The sequence below is a fragment of the Phaethon lepturus genome, unplaced genomic scaffold, assembly GCF_000687285.1.
Source record: "Phaethon lepturus isolate BGI_N335 unplaced genomic scaffold, ASM68728v1 scaffold15591, whole genome shotgun sequence".
NCBI classification, from domain to species: domain Eukaryota; kingdom Metazoa; phylum Chordata; class Aves; order Phaethontiformes; family Phaethontidae; genus Phaethon; species Phaethon lepturus.
The window spans coordinates 3,502-21,277 of record NW_010517107.1 but is presented as its reverse complement, the minus strand read 5'-3'; the positions used below and the strand labels follow the sequence as shown (position 1 = coordinate 21,277).

Below are 17,776 nucleotides of genomic sequence, written 5' to 3'. Positions count from 1 at the left end.
AGGGAAAGCACTAAAGAACAGCATGAAAAACACAGCAATATTCTGCCACGTTTTCCCTCTTTCCATGTTTTTCCAAGTATGAAATTATAATTCTGCAGGTAAACTACTGGATCAAAACCAAAGATTTGCTTTGTCTTAACTATCATACTCCATTTCAGTGTTATGAAGCTCTCCTGTAGTTCATCATTATAGCTGTAATGCTACTTAAGAGGTTTATAAGCTAACAAGAGCATTAATCAACAAGTTTGACTATGCTGCTATCGCTACAACTGCTAGCACTGGGAAAAAGAGACCATCATAAAAACAACTTCCAATAAAAGGTATCTCAGTTGAATTTGCTCTCTTTTCATCAGCAATTCCTTCACCTCGGCAATATAAAGAATCCATTCTGTTTGAGCATTTCACACCCTGAAGGGCTTCTGCATCTAATTACCTTCTCACCCCTTCCCAAGTTCATAACATATATGTAAGACAGCCTGAGATGATGGATTTATAGGATCATCTGAGACAGCTACCAAAAAAATAAAATGTAAAGAGAGACAGACATGAGATTATTTTATATATGTTTAGTTAATACAAAATGAAGAAATATCAAGCAAGTTCTAAAAATATATCTAAGAATGAAAAGGAAAACATGAAAGGAATAATATCATCAAAATCACTGCAGGTAAATAGGATACACAATGCAAGACCGACTGTCCTTGCAAAAGGTTTTCTTTTAGGTTGTTATTACTTCAAAAAGCAAACAAATTCCAGGTCACATACTGTCTTCAGAGAAAACAAGAACTTCCGGCATCAGGGACACCTGAAAGAGCCCCACAACGAGATATACCTGTGTGACAGTTCTGTGCACATTCAAACCCTCTTTTGCAAGTAAAAGGCTTTCACCACAGTTCATTAGCACTGCAATAGCATGAAAATTGAAGGACTCGCAGGCAATATTCTGTCCCTATCTATCCACATTAGAGATTACTAGCACAGGTATAAACAAGCAACAATACCCCCGATCTTCTCTGGGATTTTAAGAGCAGCAGTAGGTTTTTTATCCTCAGAGCAAAATCAAGGTGAATTGGAAAGATAAAGTATAATAGCTCTCTGCTGCAAACGCCTGTGTAAGATGAAGTAAAGCTGAAAAGTCAATCTCGCATACTTGCTTTCAATTCAATTCCGCAATCCTAACCGTTTTCCCTTTAGAGGGAGCATTGTAGTAAGTAATCTGTTCCACAGCTTATCTGCTCAGCACTTGCTCAGCGCACTCACAGAATAATTAAGGTTAAAAAAGACCTTTAAGACCTTTAGGGGACATGGTGGCATTGGGTTAGAGGTTGGACTTGATTATCTTGAAGGTCCTTTCCAACCTTCATGATCACAGAATAACAGAATCACTAAGTCCAACCATCAACCCAACACCACCATGCCCACTAAACCATGTCCTGAAGGGCCACATCTACATGTTTTTTGAATCCTTCCACTGATGGTTGACTCCGCCACCTCCCTGGGCAGCCTGTTCCAATGTTTGACCACTCTCTCAGTAAAGAATTTTTTCCTAATATCCAGTTTAAACTTCCCCTGGTGCAACTTGAGGCCATTTTCTCTCATCCTATCACTAGGACCAGGGTCTAGTACCAGGCATCTCTTCCTCTCTTTGCACTACGTCAGGGATTTCCAGTTCACCTTTTTCTTTTCTTTTTTTAATTTTTTAGAGAGAGAGAGAGAGAGAGAGAACCTAAGGCAGCAGATATGATCAATATACAATTCCCATTCTGTACAGAGCAACTTACTCTGCCTTTTCCTCTTTCCCCCCTCCCCCTTTGTCTATGCCTACATCCTGGTGTGTTGCTTGTGTCCACACTCTTTATGCACTCTTGAAAAAGTCTCAAAATTCTCAAAAGGCATAACGTTATCAGAAACCACAAATTGGCACAATCAGCTGCAAACTACAACCTGTTCTTGCTGTGACTGAGGACACACAGTTCTAGACTGGAAAAAGCCAAAGGTAAACCACCTGACAGCTGGGCAGGAATGAGAGGAGCGGAAGAGATGCTGCTTCCTTTGCACCAAATTTTAGAAGATTTAAGGGGAAAAAAAATAACCAACTATGGAATGTTTTCTGGTCTGATTTCTGCAAAGCTCTGCAATAAATCAGGACACCACCACTGGGTCCTGATAAAGCCACTAGTTGAGATTTATGGACTGAAAGGAGACCCTTTAAATATGCAACTGCCTTACAATAAAGTAGTAATTTCTGCCATATATGTATCAGTGTAACCAAGGTGATGGGGAAATTAAACAATAACTAGAAAATAGGTTGGTAATAAGTTGTACAGATGTAACTATAGGAACAGGTTATGCACCAGTAATGCTGCTCAAGAGCCCATTTAACCCTTCCCATCTTGATTTAATTATCAAGGAATTAAGTGTAACATTGTGATCATGATATTATGGTACAAGTAGTTAGGAACAAGAAGGAACACCTTGGTCAGTTCGGTGGTCCGGTAGGTAGGTAATTATTCATTCTATAGTCCTGTCTTAATACAAAGGACTGTGGGGTAAATGATTACATATTGGGCCGACAGCCCGTGAAAGCCTATTGAGTGTTGCCAAGCTTAAGTGAACTTTGTAGGAGAGGTAATTCCGGCAGGGGGAGATCGCGACCACCGACTCAGAGACCACCCACTCAAGAAACCCTCCGACTCAAAAGATTAAGGAAGTAAAATCCCAAGAAATTATAGTGAGCATGCGTAGTCATTTACATGGTAAGCGAGGAATACTTAACCAATCACTGTATGGAAACTTGATGAATATGTATTAATTTTGTAATCATAGGCCTATAAATGTTTGATTTTTGAACTGATTGAGGAACACGATTTAGGAGGAGCTATCCCCCGTGTTCCCGGCGCCGTGAATAAAGAATGCCTGCCTTTTAACACTACATTGGTGTTACAAGGTTTATTCCCAATTTCGGTGACATCAGAGCAAATAATTCATAGCAAAAGCTTTCATTTTTCTGCTGCCATAGCACAAAAAGGAAATCCTTTCCTCCCATGCTTACACAGCTCCCTAGGATTTTCAAAAAAAAGCACTAAGTAGTCTCACTTCTGAGCAAATGCAATTCACACACACAAAAAAAAAAAAATCCAGTCTTAAGGTAACTTGAGCTCTTACCTAATGGAAAATACAGGTTAACAAGGAGCAAAAATTCTCTATTTGAAAAAAAAGCAGATTTTCACTCCAAAGATGAGCTCAGAAATCCTGGAGTAAAAGATCCTGAAGTTTAATTACAAGTGTTTTAAGATACAGAAATTGAGATGTTGAATGTAAAAAGAGTTGACATGCCTGGAAAGAAAAGATCACATGCTGATCTTTATCTCAGTCTCATTGTCCTCTTCACAACCATTAGAGCACATCACGCTGATTTACAACAGGGATATTAACAGGAATATCTGATGTGATACATCATGTCTGCAGTATCATTAGTGTGGAGCCATTAAAGTGTCATGGGTTACATTTGCATTCCCATTGAACATGTTAACTATTTTACACTAAGTGTCTGCAGCTGCTTATTTTAGGAAAACCAAGCACAGAAGTTAAATTGAGACCACATTTCAAATAGAAAAGTACTTTTGCAAAGTCCCCTGAAAACAGTATTTGGCACCAAACAGCGGTTTAACCTTGTTATTTTAATTGAGCTGTGGAGAGGAATTACCTGCCTGAAGAGAATTTAATTCTAACTCCAGAGTTAATGTTTACATGCATACAAATGGCATCCTGTGATATAAGAGACTGAACAATCTTTTGCTTGAACATACACATACTGCACCACTACCATATACTGATCTGCCCAACTGCCTTTTTTTGTGGGGAAGAGAAGAAGTTAATACTAATAGATAAGTTCAGCAGTGTCAGGAAAACCTTATTTTTTAATAAAACTTACAAACTACTTCATTTTGGTTCTATAAGCACTGCTAAGATAAACTTACTGACTGGTCGCCATATATTCATACTACACATTCATATACTGACAGCATTTATGTAGCCCCGTGTGCTGCCATTGTCAGGCTGAAGCCTCAATCAAATAAAAAAGTAAAAAATAAATATTAGAACCACATCAACAACAAGTAATCAAGCCAAACCTATCCACAGAGCACCTATTACAGGTTTTTCAAGCCTATGCTTTTAAACACGGTCCCGCATCACAACTGATGCAGAAAGTTTTTTTAGTTCAGGCCAATTCTCTTTCTAAAAAGACAGGAAGCCTGTAACACAACTGCCAGCAACTACTGCCACGTGACAAGTTCACAGCGCTGCTCCACAAGTGTTCAAGTATTCACCTTTTCCACATTTCAGCTGTGGCATGTGCCAGGCAAAGTTATCCACTTACGTGAAGTCACCTCTCAAAAGGTCATCCCTCCCCACCACTTCCCCCTCCTGCCCCGTCCAGCATACAAACCTATCCGCTAAAAGGACCGGAGAGAGTGTTGCCATGGCTTCTGCTCCCAATCTAGTGCAGATCTTAAAATTCAGCTGTAAACCTCCTCCCTGAAAAGTCTCAAAGTCTTCTCTAGCCAGGTGGGCTCAATACCGTGCCCCTTGAGATACCTCTGAAGTTTGGTACCACCAGAGTCAAGGAACTGTTTCTCTGGCACATGTCACTTGAACAACAGGAAGAAAGGATGGGCTCCGACACCGTAGCTGTCAGAGGCTGGAAGAGCGAGGCGGACAAACACCCACTGACGCCTGCTGGTGCACACACATCCCCTACACCTTGACTTCCAGGCAACGCACAGTATTTCCCCGCCCTCCACCCCCAAACTCCCAAGATATACCAGTTGCCTGGAATAAAAGGGTACAGGAGCTTAGGACTTTGGAGTTGCCATGATTACAGTATTTGGTTTCTCCAGAAAATCAGAAATTGATGATTAACTATTTTGATGTTACTGGTTTGACATGGCTCCTTAGATGAAGTTCCAAAGACCACAGTGTGTGAACTACTAGCATGTAGCATGGAATGACAATTGTGAGCAAAACAAAAGTAAAATGGCATATGCTGCTCTGTGGTAGACTACGCTGACCTAGCATAGAGATTATATTTGCAAATAAATAGGTTCCTTAGTCTCAAAAAGACAGCTGCTGTGAAGAAACACGCATGAGAATTAACTAGAAAATGATCCAACGCATGCACAGACTGATGCAATTTTTTCACCTGCATTTACCCAAAACTAATTTGCAACTGCAAGTACATTTTTGCTATGAGTGTTAAAAACACATCCAACATTTCCAGCTTTCAAGATGCATGCTCACATTCAAGTTTTAATTAGTCTTTCAATTAAGAAGGTTATTTTCAGAAGACAAAAAAATTAGAATAGTCATGCGAATTAACAACTGGAAGGACTCACCAGTCTCATGAGTAGAGCAGATGAAAAGTAAGGGTAGCCGAGAAAGTTCAAAAGGTTCAAATTTGGTAGAACAAAATTATCTTGAAAAACAATTTCAAATCAGTATCAGACTTGCATGTAAATTTCCTGGTAACTCTGAACTACATGAGGAGAGAGCACTACGGTCTTGAGCACTTGCCTATTCAAAGGGAGTCCTACTGGAGAGTATAACAGACTTTATCTGAAGAGTTTGACAGTAAGCAGATACTAATCTTAAGAATGAGGTAAACCCATGTCAAGCACAAGAGATGTCTCCACAGACATTATTCGTCAAGGTATCCAGAAACCTACATTGAAACAGGACATTTCAAGTAACATACAGTACCTATTAAGCAAAAAAAATATATAAAGAGAAATTTTATTAAGTATTTGCTGCATTGTGAGCAAAAGTGTCCAGCCACCTTACCTGACATGGTACAAATTCAATTAACACTATCTAGGAAACATTCTCACACTATTATGGAATTTAATTAAAAGTGTCCTGGTTTTGGCAACAAAAAGGTGTAAAAACTTTGTTTTTTTCTCATCCTTCAATGACGTTTCGTATTCTGTACTAACCATAACTTTCACAGCTTAACCTCAATAAACAGAAGAAAGATTCTCACTTCTAGATGGTCCAAATTTGCACTCCAGCCACTTAAACAATTTCTAGAGGCAAAGAAAATAAACCCTGAAAAAAATCAGCAACATATTCTATCACAGCAATTTTGCTTACCTGATTAGTGCAAGAACGAGAAACATAAATCATGATGACTAGGGAACTGATGGACTTGAGAGGAAATTCTTGTCAGAATGTAGACTGAGCACCACTAGGTTAATGCCTAGATAATGGTGACACTGTTCAATTTAGGTCTGATTACTTTGTATGCCTTACTAATCACCAACCTCTCCAGAAGTGGAATTCATAAGAGGGACTTAAAGGAGACATCTTGTTACAAGGAAGATAACAAGGATCAAAGAAAGCCACTGGCATGAAATCAGCAAAACCCACAGTAACTGGGGGAAAGGTAAAGGTGTCAGGGGGAGATCACGACCACTGACTCAACTGGTCTATGCAAATTGCCTCCCACACCTGCCAAGATCACGTGTGCCGATTTCCATGGCAAACAAAGCTAATTTAAATATAACAAACCAAGAGCAAGCAATATGGTAATCACTATAAATGTAAATTTGGGCAGGTTTTCCATTGTTTTTGCTAATCATGTAACAGGATAAATACGTTGTAATTCCTTCATGTGGTGGGCTAGTTTTTTGGAATTACCACCTCACACCCATCTTTGCGCAAACATGAAATAAATAAATCTCTCGGCTCTGTGCGCAAGATTGGCCTATTGCACTCTGGGTACCAGACCTTGTTTGTGGGACAAGACGACCTACCAAAATCTCCTGAAGAGCCCTAAATCTACCTTATCCACAGCTGAAAGCCAACAGCGACCAGATAACACTGGTTTCTGGAAATAATTCACTAGATGCAGTGATTGCCAGTCTTGCATTCCCCCCTTCCAACCCCAGATCACCTCTCAGTCAACCTACACTTTTATTTAAAAAAACAAACAAAGCCAACCATCAATCAAAATACAACAGAAGAAAGTATCATCAAAAAAGCTCAAGTATTTTAGCTATGGTGAAGAACCTTCATCAGCAATTCAGAAGTTATGCTCTGAATAAGATTCCAAAACCACATACAAAAGCAGGGTTTGCAGAATTTTATGTCTGAGAGATTGCCAAAGGTCAAGGTAAAGGAAGAACCATGCTTGGTTTATGGATAAACAAATCCAATAGAAGTAGAGCCAGACAGCCTAGAAGCCAACCTACCTATGAAACTACGTAACTAATGACAAATCATGTTTTGTAAATCCCTATCACATTTTATAAACAAATTTTTCTAGCCACTGACATTCCAGTATGTTCAGTAAGAACAAAGAGTAATGACACTTTACAATGCAACAGATAACTGCAGGTCTGAAAAAAGATTTCCACAGTTGAGGGAGACAGTAATACAAGTTAGCAGTACAGGATTATCTGAAAGCTTGCAACAGGGTAACTTTGAAATCTCCCTTTACGGTTCTGGGGAAAAAAGCAGGGTTTGATAAACCACTTATCAAGACTGTAATATTCTGTGTTTACCTTTTTTCCTTTGACAGTAGCCCTCATTTCAGAGGAGAACAAAGCAGAACTGCCTGCACTGAGGTGTCAAAGTCATGAAAAGATAAATCAGACAGTAATCCTGCACATTTAGCAGTTAGGACTGGTTGTAGCAAATCAAGAACTATTTTGCATGTTGATGATGCACAGTGGTAGCCTACCACACTAATACTGCAGAATTCTCAGAAAAGGGAGTTTCAGCAAGTTAGGACTCTCATACAAAAACAATGTTTGGGTCCAAGTTCAAACTATTAGAGTCAACCAGCTACACATAATGGTTCTTTTCTAGCTGGCAAAATTCCCAGTCAACCCGATGTTATCAGAATAACCTAAAATTCTATTCCCAGAGTCTGAAAGCAGATTTCTTCATTGATCTGGAATACTATTAACACACAAACCAAAAATTGAATGAATACATGAAATGTCATCCCAAGCAAAAAACTGAACCTGACTCAGCAGTAAGACCTTGCAGCAATAAAGATTAAACATGGACTGGGTTGTATTAGCAAGATCAAGAGGAAAAACTATTAGAAGCTCTACCCCGTACCCATGAGACTATATCTGTATCCAGTTTGAGGCCCCTGGACTAAGATGAAGAGAGATCAAAAACTAGAGGAAGTCCAGTGGATCACCACTGTGGGTGCTGAAGCCTACGATATACAAGTGGGGACGCTGAGAGAGGCAGTTTCGTTTAGCCTAGATGACCAGTCTGAGATGCAAACAGAAGAAAAACGAGAGGCAAAGCAGCAAGCTGCTGCAAGGTAAATTCCAACTGGATAAAAGCGGAGAAAAAAAAATAATCACAGTGGTAGTGGCTAAATCCTGGACCATGTAGCCTAGAGAGGCTGCGGGAACTCTATCCTTGGATATACTCACAATTGACTCAACAAGGTCCTGAGGAACATGGTCTAGTGCTGAAGTCAGCCCTGCACTGAGCAGGATGTTACACCAGATGGCTCCAGAAGTCTCTTCCAGCCTAAACTGTTTTCCAATTCTGCACTTGCAAAAGGCTGCAGCTCACAAACAGGAGTCCAAGCACTAAGTAAATAAATACCTTGTCCTACCTCATGATTGTTACCAAGTTCTTGTGTTTATTCTGTCAGTTGTCAATGTAAGGTAATGCAACCCTTATTTACTGTAGGGTTTTCTTCTTTATTATTCTTACGTATGGCTCAAAAACTTTTGAGGCACTTAATGACTAGGAAGAGAGGCTTAATATGGATAGCTCCTTAAAACAGCAATGTAACTAATGCCCAAATAGAGATTAACACCTCATAAAGAAGAATTCATAGACTATTTTTTTCTTGCCAACAAGCTCAACACTTAACAGAACTCTGAATATCCAGAGAAAGGCATAAACACACATATTCCTGCTCCAGAAAACCCACGGTCTCCATATACTATTTCATTAAACAGGTGTTGATCCATACATAGAATTTTATTAACAGACCATTTAATGTTTCAGCCTTTATAAATATGTTTAAAAACAAAAGTTAATGTTGACTCCAACTTTGCCATAGATTATGTAACACCAGGAAAGGAAGGGAGACTGTATTAAAAAAATAATCAAGGAGCGAGAGTTTATATTTATTCCATTAATTTCACCTTACTTGCATTTTTCAGAATCTCTAAATGTACATAACATTCTCTCACAATGTCGACCCTGAATTAAGTACTCTTTACAGGCAGATTAATTTTTTTTTATCATTTCTGTACTTGCAGGAACTTACAACAGTTGATATTGCCAATAAGGAAGGGAGGGAACAAAAAGTCAGCTGAACATTAAATAGTGTTTTGATTAGACAGAGAGATAGAGTGTCACATGGACATGATTGTGCTGATATACTCCCTCTCCCCAGTGCCCATCCACTTCTCACAGATCCTTTTAACACAGGGAAACATCAGGCAAGTTCTTGCATATTAGCTGAAGATACGAAGTCCATCTAACCCACTAATTCACTAAACCTTCATATAGACAATGAAGCAGAAGGAAAGCAGACCTTAATTTCATTCACCTGAAATAGTTCCTGAAGTCTTGTTTACATCTACCAAAAAGGTATGTAATGCTTACTCTTTCTATTCAAAAGCAAGCATGTAGAATGCAGAGAACCAAACAACCGCAAGCTTTCCAAAAGGCAGCCTCACACAGGAGATGAAGGAGAAGGAACCAGGGGGAAAAAGCATTATAGCTGAAAGCTGCAAGCAACATACAACACCCATCTATGCTACAAATCTTATTCACTAGCCAATGTGAGACTTTTGTAATGCTCCCCCCCAGCCATTAGAAAAGAAACATACACATTTGACTTTAAATAAAGATACTATTATTAATTAAAAATATTATTATTATATTTAAAGTAACAACTGGATCACATTAAGTCCTCACTTACTGCATAGTTTTGTACCATTACTGTAAAAAAATGCCCATACTCAAAGTACTGCTGAGCAGTGTTTCATTTAACTTCCATAATGAACCAATAACTTCAACAAGCCTCTTGGTTTTTCTGTTGAGTAACTGAAAACAGTTTTGCCCAAATAGAAGTTTAAATAAAGCAGGTTTTATCTGCGAAAGCAACTTCCCTTTATTCTGAAGGGCCGCATCTCACGTAAGATTTAATGCAAAACTTGAGGAAGAATTAACAGAACAGTAATTTTAAACAAAATTTTTATTTCACACATAAAAGGAAAACAGGGATTAAAATGAATGTGGACAGTTTCAGTTCAACACCTAGTGGAGAACAGGCCACATGACAAAGTCCAAAACTTGACACAGTGAATTAGAGGATAGGAATTCTGAAAACTGTATCATTCAATTTTCAACAATTTTCAATCTTTATCAAAAGAAAAGGCTGTTGTCTTTCTGGAACTCAAACTTTGCACCTGTGGAAGACTTGCTTTGAGAGAAAATGTTTGGTTCAGAAAAGTTCTGCAACTTTTCTTTTGTTCTATGTAGAAATGTGATAGTAAGTACAGATGAGGGGAGGACCACTAGTCTTTCATTTAAAGTAGACAGAAAGTGGCTTTCAAATAAGTAGTATTCAAAACCATATTGTGAAGACTAAAGCACCCATCAGATGAGTATATCTGAATGTCTCACGGGCTGCTGAAATATTGCTTCCAGCATCATCTCTTAATAGGGGTCTTCAGTGCCTATGCTGCTTCCCACACCACTGACACATAAGCTTGTTTGCCTTCCTCTCTCCCTAACCCTTTTAAATGCCAGTTATTGACAACAATTAGCTCAAAATGCACCCAGATAAAGCAGTGAGGTGGGATGAAACTGCCACCAAATTCCTCTTTTCCCTCCAACGGGTTGCCTGGGGGAGCAGGCACCTGCAGCACTGGGGAGCCCAGCCAGCCCACAGGGCAGTGAAGTGGCCTGTGCTGGGTGTCCGTGCCAGCTCCCTCTGCCGAAGCCTGGGTTTCTGGAGTCCTTCCTCCCAGCTTCTGGACAACTCCACATGCAGCTCAGCTAGTTTTTGTTCATTTGTGGTTAAAAGCAGTATATTCATATCCTCCCTGACAGCACATGCAGCTCTTTCTGTCCCTCCTCCTACACACTTCAGTCCTGTTCTGAGCCTGCCTCCTCCTGAACAGCCTCTAATAGGCTTCATTTAACATAAAACATGCACAGAAGAGGACACAACATCATATATAAAGTTAAACATCTCAGATTACTCGATCGTAATTATTTTAATCCATTCTCTTACCTTCTGTGGTCAGTGAATTCCCTTTTTGGAAAGATGAAAGTGGGAAATCAACAGTATAATGCTCCTTGTTATTCTACCTTCCTTTTAACACCAAAATTAGTGAAATAAGGCAACAAATGGCACAGCAGTGGACTAAATAAAGACTTTGGGTTCTTGTAGTCCATTCAAAAGGAAGGGAATTGCATGGCTTACTATTTAACTTAACATAGTTCCTAGTCCTTTTTATAGTCACTGCGTGTAACCATAAAAAGCCTCATCCTCGCTCTCCAAAACAATAAATGAAAAGCACAGCTACTACAGTGAAATCACAATGGTCCTGATTCTGCAAAGCTGTTTAAAAACCCGAGCATTTAAAAAGTCTGTGTTTCAGCAGAACTGTGCAGAAGCAAAGTCCAAAGGTAAAACTCATTAACCTACACTACTCTGGGTCACTAGGGCAGGGGAACAGACAAGACACCGACGCTTTAGTCTCCCAGACAGTTATCTGCCCACACTGTTTCTCAAACCAAGCTCCTGCATATATTCAAATTAAGGAAATTAATTCAAACTCACGCTTTATGTGAAAGACCTCTGGCCTTTTAGAGCTGATACAAGTACATGTGACACTTGAAAACAACCAACACATCAGGTTTCTTTGTCAGCATTACAGTTGCTTTCAGAAGCAATAATCCCTTTTCATGTGCTTACCTGGAGCCTAACGAGAGCACTAGTACTCCACCTAGCACTATACCTGTGACGCTTTAAGCTCTTTCAAGAGGAAAGCTATGCATAAACAAGCAGGAAAGCAGTCTCTTTTTCTCACTTTGGATCTTCCTGCCACACCCAAAGAGACATGTAAGAACCTGAGGAAACAGCCAGAAACCTTCCAGAGTCTCAAACTGCTGAAGAGACAGCAACTGAGCCAGAGGAACAGCCAAGGAAACTTTCTTCACCATAGTGCTCCAGAAGGCAGGGCAGGAGCACTCCATTCCCAAGTGCCCTTGAAGGTGCTGGGATTGACATGCAACAAGCCAACAGTGTTCCCCTTTCTTCAATCTTCTCTATAACTCAATTTTCAACTGCAGCCCCAAGCCAACACCGACACTTCCTAACGCACCACAGATATTGCCACAACTGACATGGAGAACACAACTTCATGCATAGTGCACGTGCACACATGCATACAGTCCTGTGAGGAAAAATAAATCTACAGAGTGCTGAGAAATAATTTTACATTTTACATTCCAAAGCAGGTGCTTCTCTAAGCATCTTCTTGACACTATAGAAGATTTACCCTGAATTAATATGTAAGCAGCTTAGATGCATGTGACCAAGCACTGGAAGCATCTAATTTTTGTCAGTATTATCTACAGGCAGCTGTAAACCTTAACTGACATATCCAGAGCCAATTCGGTCTTGACAAGTTAGAGAAACTAACACATTCTCAGATGACAGACAGGGTTCAATACAAGCACAGCTGCCATTTCAAAAAGCAAGGTTTCTCCTTTTACCAAATGTCAACAACTTGAGCAAAAACTAAGCTGATTAATCTTTGCTCTCAGTGGTTCAAACTTGTATCCCATTACCCAGAGGAGCCCTTAAAGACCTCAACCTGCAGATGAAGGCTGAGAGCCCCTGCACTGCAGCTTTACCCCACAACCATCAGGCTGCTGGAAAGTAGAAAACCTGTGTACAAACCACTCAGGTGCTCATTCTTCACATTGTACACAAGTGTGCCAGCCACTGACCCAAGCCAAAGCAATCTGACTTTCTCCTGCCATAGTTCATCCTTGGTTTTCAAAAGGGCAGGTTTACACACTTAACCTGCAAGACTGTGAATCTTAAGTGAAACTCCATTCAGCACAGATTGAAGTGCTAAGAACATGCTCCTCTCTGGGACTTTGTTTATACCTACCATTGCAGCACTTTTTACATACTACTTTTAAGAAGCTCCCTTCTCAGGAAGCTGGAATAATATCTTCGAAGACCAAACGCCTCCTCTTCATCTAATGCTGTACACAAACCCTGGCTGACAGCACAAGGCGAGCTAGGTAGGAATGCTCCCAGAAGTCAGTTACTTTCAAACAAAACACTGCAGGGCCCAAGTTCATTTACTGAAATACTTGGTTAAGCCCTAGGAATCCAAGAAGCATAATAAAGGCCACAGGAACTCCAGGGAACAGGGACTGTATTGGGATTATTAGAGGAAGCAATTACAACCCCATTGACAGCAGACCGCATATATCAACAGAAATAGCATGTTTTGATCCTTAACAATGTTGACAGCATAAACATAGATAGCATTATTCCCTGTGGCACTGAAGGACCCTAAGAAGCTCTCTGTTTGTTCAATACCTGTAAAACTCACCACGAGGTCACACAACTTAAGAGAACAGATGCATAACGTGGGTGCGTGGTGTGCAAGTACAGACAAGAAGTGAGAAAGTGAGCAACTCTTCTTTTCAAAACAGCGCAGAAAGTGGATGTTAAAGGGAAGGATACTAAAGGCCAGGTTACAGACAGAGACTTGGAACTTCAAAGCTGGTCACCTAGTTTGAACTTAATCCTCATATTCTCATGATAACATCCCATGGTGACCAAGATTACCTGTTCCCCATTTAAAAGGTAGTAAGGACAGCTTTTGTTCTCTGGAATTCAATGTGCCTGAAAAAAACACAGGTTAAAAAGCTCAGTCTAGTGAGTACCACCATTTCCGTAACACTGGCAAAACCACTAAAGACTACATTAGAACAGAATTTGGACAGATGGCTTTATTTTGTTGGATGAGAAAAGTTGAGAAGCGATTAAATATCCTACTTTGAGCAGGGTCTAAATATGCCTGTTCCACTGTGCTCCCTTCCAGGCTGAAGGTCAGCATTTGTTTGAGTTAGCAGCTGTGCTACCAGAACGGGTAACAAAAGTTCATGCTCTGAAGTGCTGAGAAGCCTCCTGCTTCAGAATTACGTCTGGTTCCATGGCAACAAACAGATAGAGGTTCACAAAAGCTTCAGCACCTCAAACATGACTGATGACTGGAGTTCTACTGCACAGTACCCTAACCTAAGAATAAAAATCAGTGAAGGCTTCAGCTGGTTTAGTAGTTCTAAAGAAACCGATTCTCTTAAGCTTTGCAAACAAGGTATCCTTTCAAGGAAGGATGCTTGCCAGTTCTTTAAGTATTTTATCAGCCTATTCATTTCATGCAAAAAAACAAGTTTATATGAGGAAAAAGAGATTAGCTGAAGCAATCACATGTTCAAAACAGATTAGATACAGCCAAGTCTGATGTCTAACATTTATTTCTAGAACCACTTCTTCAAAATATACCATACTTCAGACATTATATCCTAAAAATAAGATACATTATGAAGGCCTTAAATAAATAAAAACAAACACAAACAAACCACCCAAACCCCAAAAAGTAGATTACTCCTTTTCCTCATTCACCACTTTCACTGGACATCTGCATTTAGAATACCTTATTGTTCATACAAGGGCCATATTTAGAAGAGGTCATGTAACTGCTTTGAATGGCCAATGCTTTCATTTCAACAACTAAGTGACAAAACATTAGATGTTCTTATTCCATAATACAAAAATCAAGGAAAAAAGGTATGAACAAAACTGTAACTAAGATTTGGAAAAATCATAGTAGTCACACAAGTGTTTGACAAGTATTTGTATTTTAAGCTTCATATACTTACACTGATCAATAAAATACTTCATCACTAGGAGACCACTTACGAATCCTTAGACGTCAAAGTTCTTCAATACAGGTATGGATCCTATCTGTATTTACCTATTTATGAGACATGAGATTAAGAACCTTGGCCAAAATCACTAAAGGCATCACTGGAGAAGCCAGAACGAAAATCCTTACTCAGAGAAAAAAAAAAACTTGATCAGAACTCCTTTTACTGTAATGTAGAAGGAATCTTTTAAGAAGATTAAAGATGCTTCCATGTATCATAAAGATAACACAGAGCAGGATTCAGAGCCTTAGTCCTGAGCCATATCTGCTAACTTACTTGGAACAGAAAAAAACATATTGTTGACATCAATTTAAAATAAATTAGCAAGCTATTACCTCTATCAAAGTAAAATATCACACAAGACTCTTCTCCTATGAATCTCACTGTTTAAAATACAAATATATTTTACAGAAGTATTACCTGGCAAAGAAGTTTGTAAAAGGTCCCAATATTTTTCGTTTACTGTCCACATCTATCTCTTGACAACACTCCTGCTGGCTCTGATCATTGGTCTCTTTAGAGGAATTGAGGGTAACATCTGAGAAGTGTGCCTCATCGGTCTCAAGATTCACAATTGCACTTGAACTGCTCGTGACCACAAAGTCCAAAATGTCTTCATTGCTAACTGATAAAGTTGTTGACAGTTCTGTACTAAGACTAGAAACACTACAAACAGAGATATCATCACTTCGATTCAGAGTTTTTGAAGTTGGACTATAAAGTTTGACAGTGTCATACCCAGTTCTTGGGAAAGTAGAGGATTTTCGCACAGCATGGTCATGTTCAGAAGTCAGAGAACGTGGAGGCACGTAAGATGGCAGTGTGCATGCGCTCTGAAAAGCCCTGTCAGGCACAACTTCAGGTTCTGACTGCTTCCTCTTCACATTTAACACACTGCAGTGAACAGGCTCTGGATTTCCTATTTCTAGAGTTGGAATACCAGAATCCACTGATTTAAGGCTATGACAATCTTCTACAGCACTGGACAGCTGGCCAGGGCCATGCTCTGGCAATGAGAGAGATCTCGGAGTCCCAGGGTTCAGGTTTTGAAGGCCCTGGATACTGCTGCCCCCTCTTGCATCCAGAATTCCCATGAAGCTCAAACCATTTAAGGAGTTGGATAAATTTGCATCAGTTGTCTTGGCCCAACTGGTAACTGGTTAAAAAGACAAAAAAGACAAGATTATGAGTTTGCAGGAAGGTTGTGGTTTGTTCTTGGCTGTTTGTTGGTTTTGGTTTTTTTAAATACACTCAGTCCTGTCATAATTTAGGCTTTTAATTAAAGTTATTCATCTTCTCTTGCATGTGATTACCATCCCTTCCCTCTCCTTGAACAAGCAGCACAATGGCAACTTCAATTAGGCTTCTAGAAAATGTCAAGCACAAAAAGCTTTTCATAAGCAGTTCGTGTGCCAGTGGTTGCTTCATATACATTTCCTGAGTGTTACATACTATAGAAATTGCATACTATAGAAACTGCAGTACTTTAATATTCCATGTCAATATTAAGACAAATATTTTATTTCTCTAGCGTCATAAACGTGCATTTATTGATGTTGAGGGGCTAGAAAACTTGTTTCCATACACTTGGACCAAATTTCTGAAACTGTTCATTTAAATAGAATTTTTTATCATTCTTCTGGAAACCATAAAACTGATAATAAATTTGTCACTGAAATAGAATGCAAAATTATTAGGTTTGCATTAAGAGATGCAAAAATCTGAATAGCGACAAAGCCATGTAGTCAATGTTTGGAGAAAACCCATAATGCACTTCACCAGTGCACATACTGACACTTGCAAATATATTGTATTTACTGCATTCAAGGATCACTATCCTTCATATTTGCAATACATATTCACACTGCCAGCCTGGCAGTTAACCCAGTCAGTGCCCCACTTCCAGTCTAAATCTGAGTGACCCTCAAAGACAGGGCAGTCAAGTATGAGCTGCAGGTTAGATGCACTGTCCTCGTGGGCAAACACAGCCTTTCATAAACCTGGAACACCACCAGGAGTGCTCCCACAACTCCTACTGACCCTTTAAAACACTACATGACTATTATTGTGACATTACATACATCTTCTCTTTCTATATGAACGGTTAAATTATCTACAGCTCTGATGAAGTTTGCAATGTAATTACTCTGTGGCAGTTGGCAGAACAAATATGCACATATTGCTTCAGTTTCTTCACTCTGAAATACTCTGTGCTGAGTGTGAAAGAGTGAAGAATACTCCTTCCATCTTGCAAACAGCTTGCTTTCTAGACAGATTTTTCTCCAGCTCCTGAAACCTGGTCTCCTGTTCTCTCTCAAGTGTAGTACTTAATTAAGGTGCCAGTTGTCCTCTAGGAGGTCCTCCCCACATTCTACTTTTAAAAAACAAACACACACCACAGACACCACCCCCACTCCCCCCAAAAAAACCCCAAGCGAAACCTAAACATCTCATATGGGAAAACTGGTTCCTCCCAGCAGCTCCAAACCACTGGCTAATGGCACCTAAGCCCTGCCAAACACCATGGTTTGACACACTGTCCGTTCTTAGATCTGAGCCCATCAATACACTTCGGCTTTGTGATACTGTCAGGCAGTAAGTTGACAGAGAACAAACTACAAACATAGTCCACTTGTCCAAACTGTAACAATTTTTTCCATGTGCTTTCAGTTACGTGAAAAGTTCAAGAATTCAAGAGTACCAACTCTTTAGCTTACTACGCAAATGCTATTCACCAGCTGATCCGACGCTCCAT

The 17,776-nt window shown here is 39.6% G+C and overlaps 1 protein-coding gene across 1 annotated transcript in view; it reads right to left on the bottom strand.

Moving 5' to 3' along the window:
* Positions 1-16,169, bottom strand: part of LOC104627892 (TBC1 domain family member 14-like) — a gene marked incomplete at its 3' end in the record, with an annotated part of 17,889 nt that extends 1,720 nt beyond the window's left edge. Inside the window, exon 1 of the mRNA XM_010296288.1 lies at positions 15,442-16,169. Within this exon, the coding sequence (XP_010294590.1) occupies positions 15,442-16,115 (674 nt within the window). The remainder of the gene's footprint in view (positions 1-15,441) is intronic.
* Positions 16,170-17,776: the final 1,607 nt, after the last annotated feature.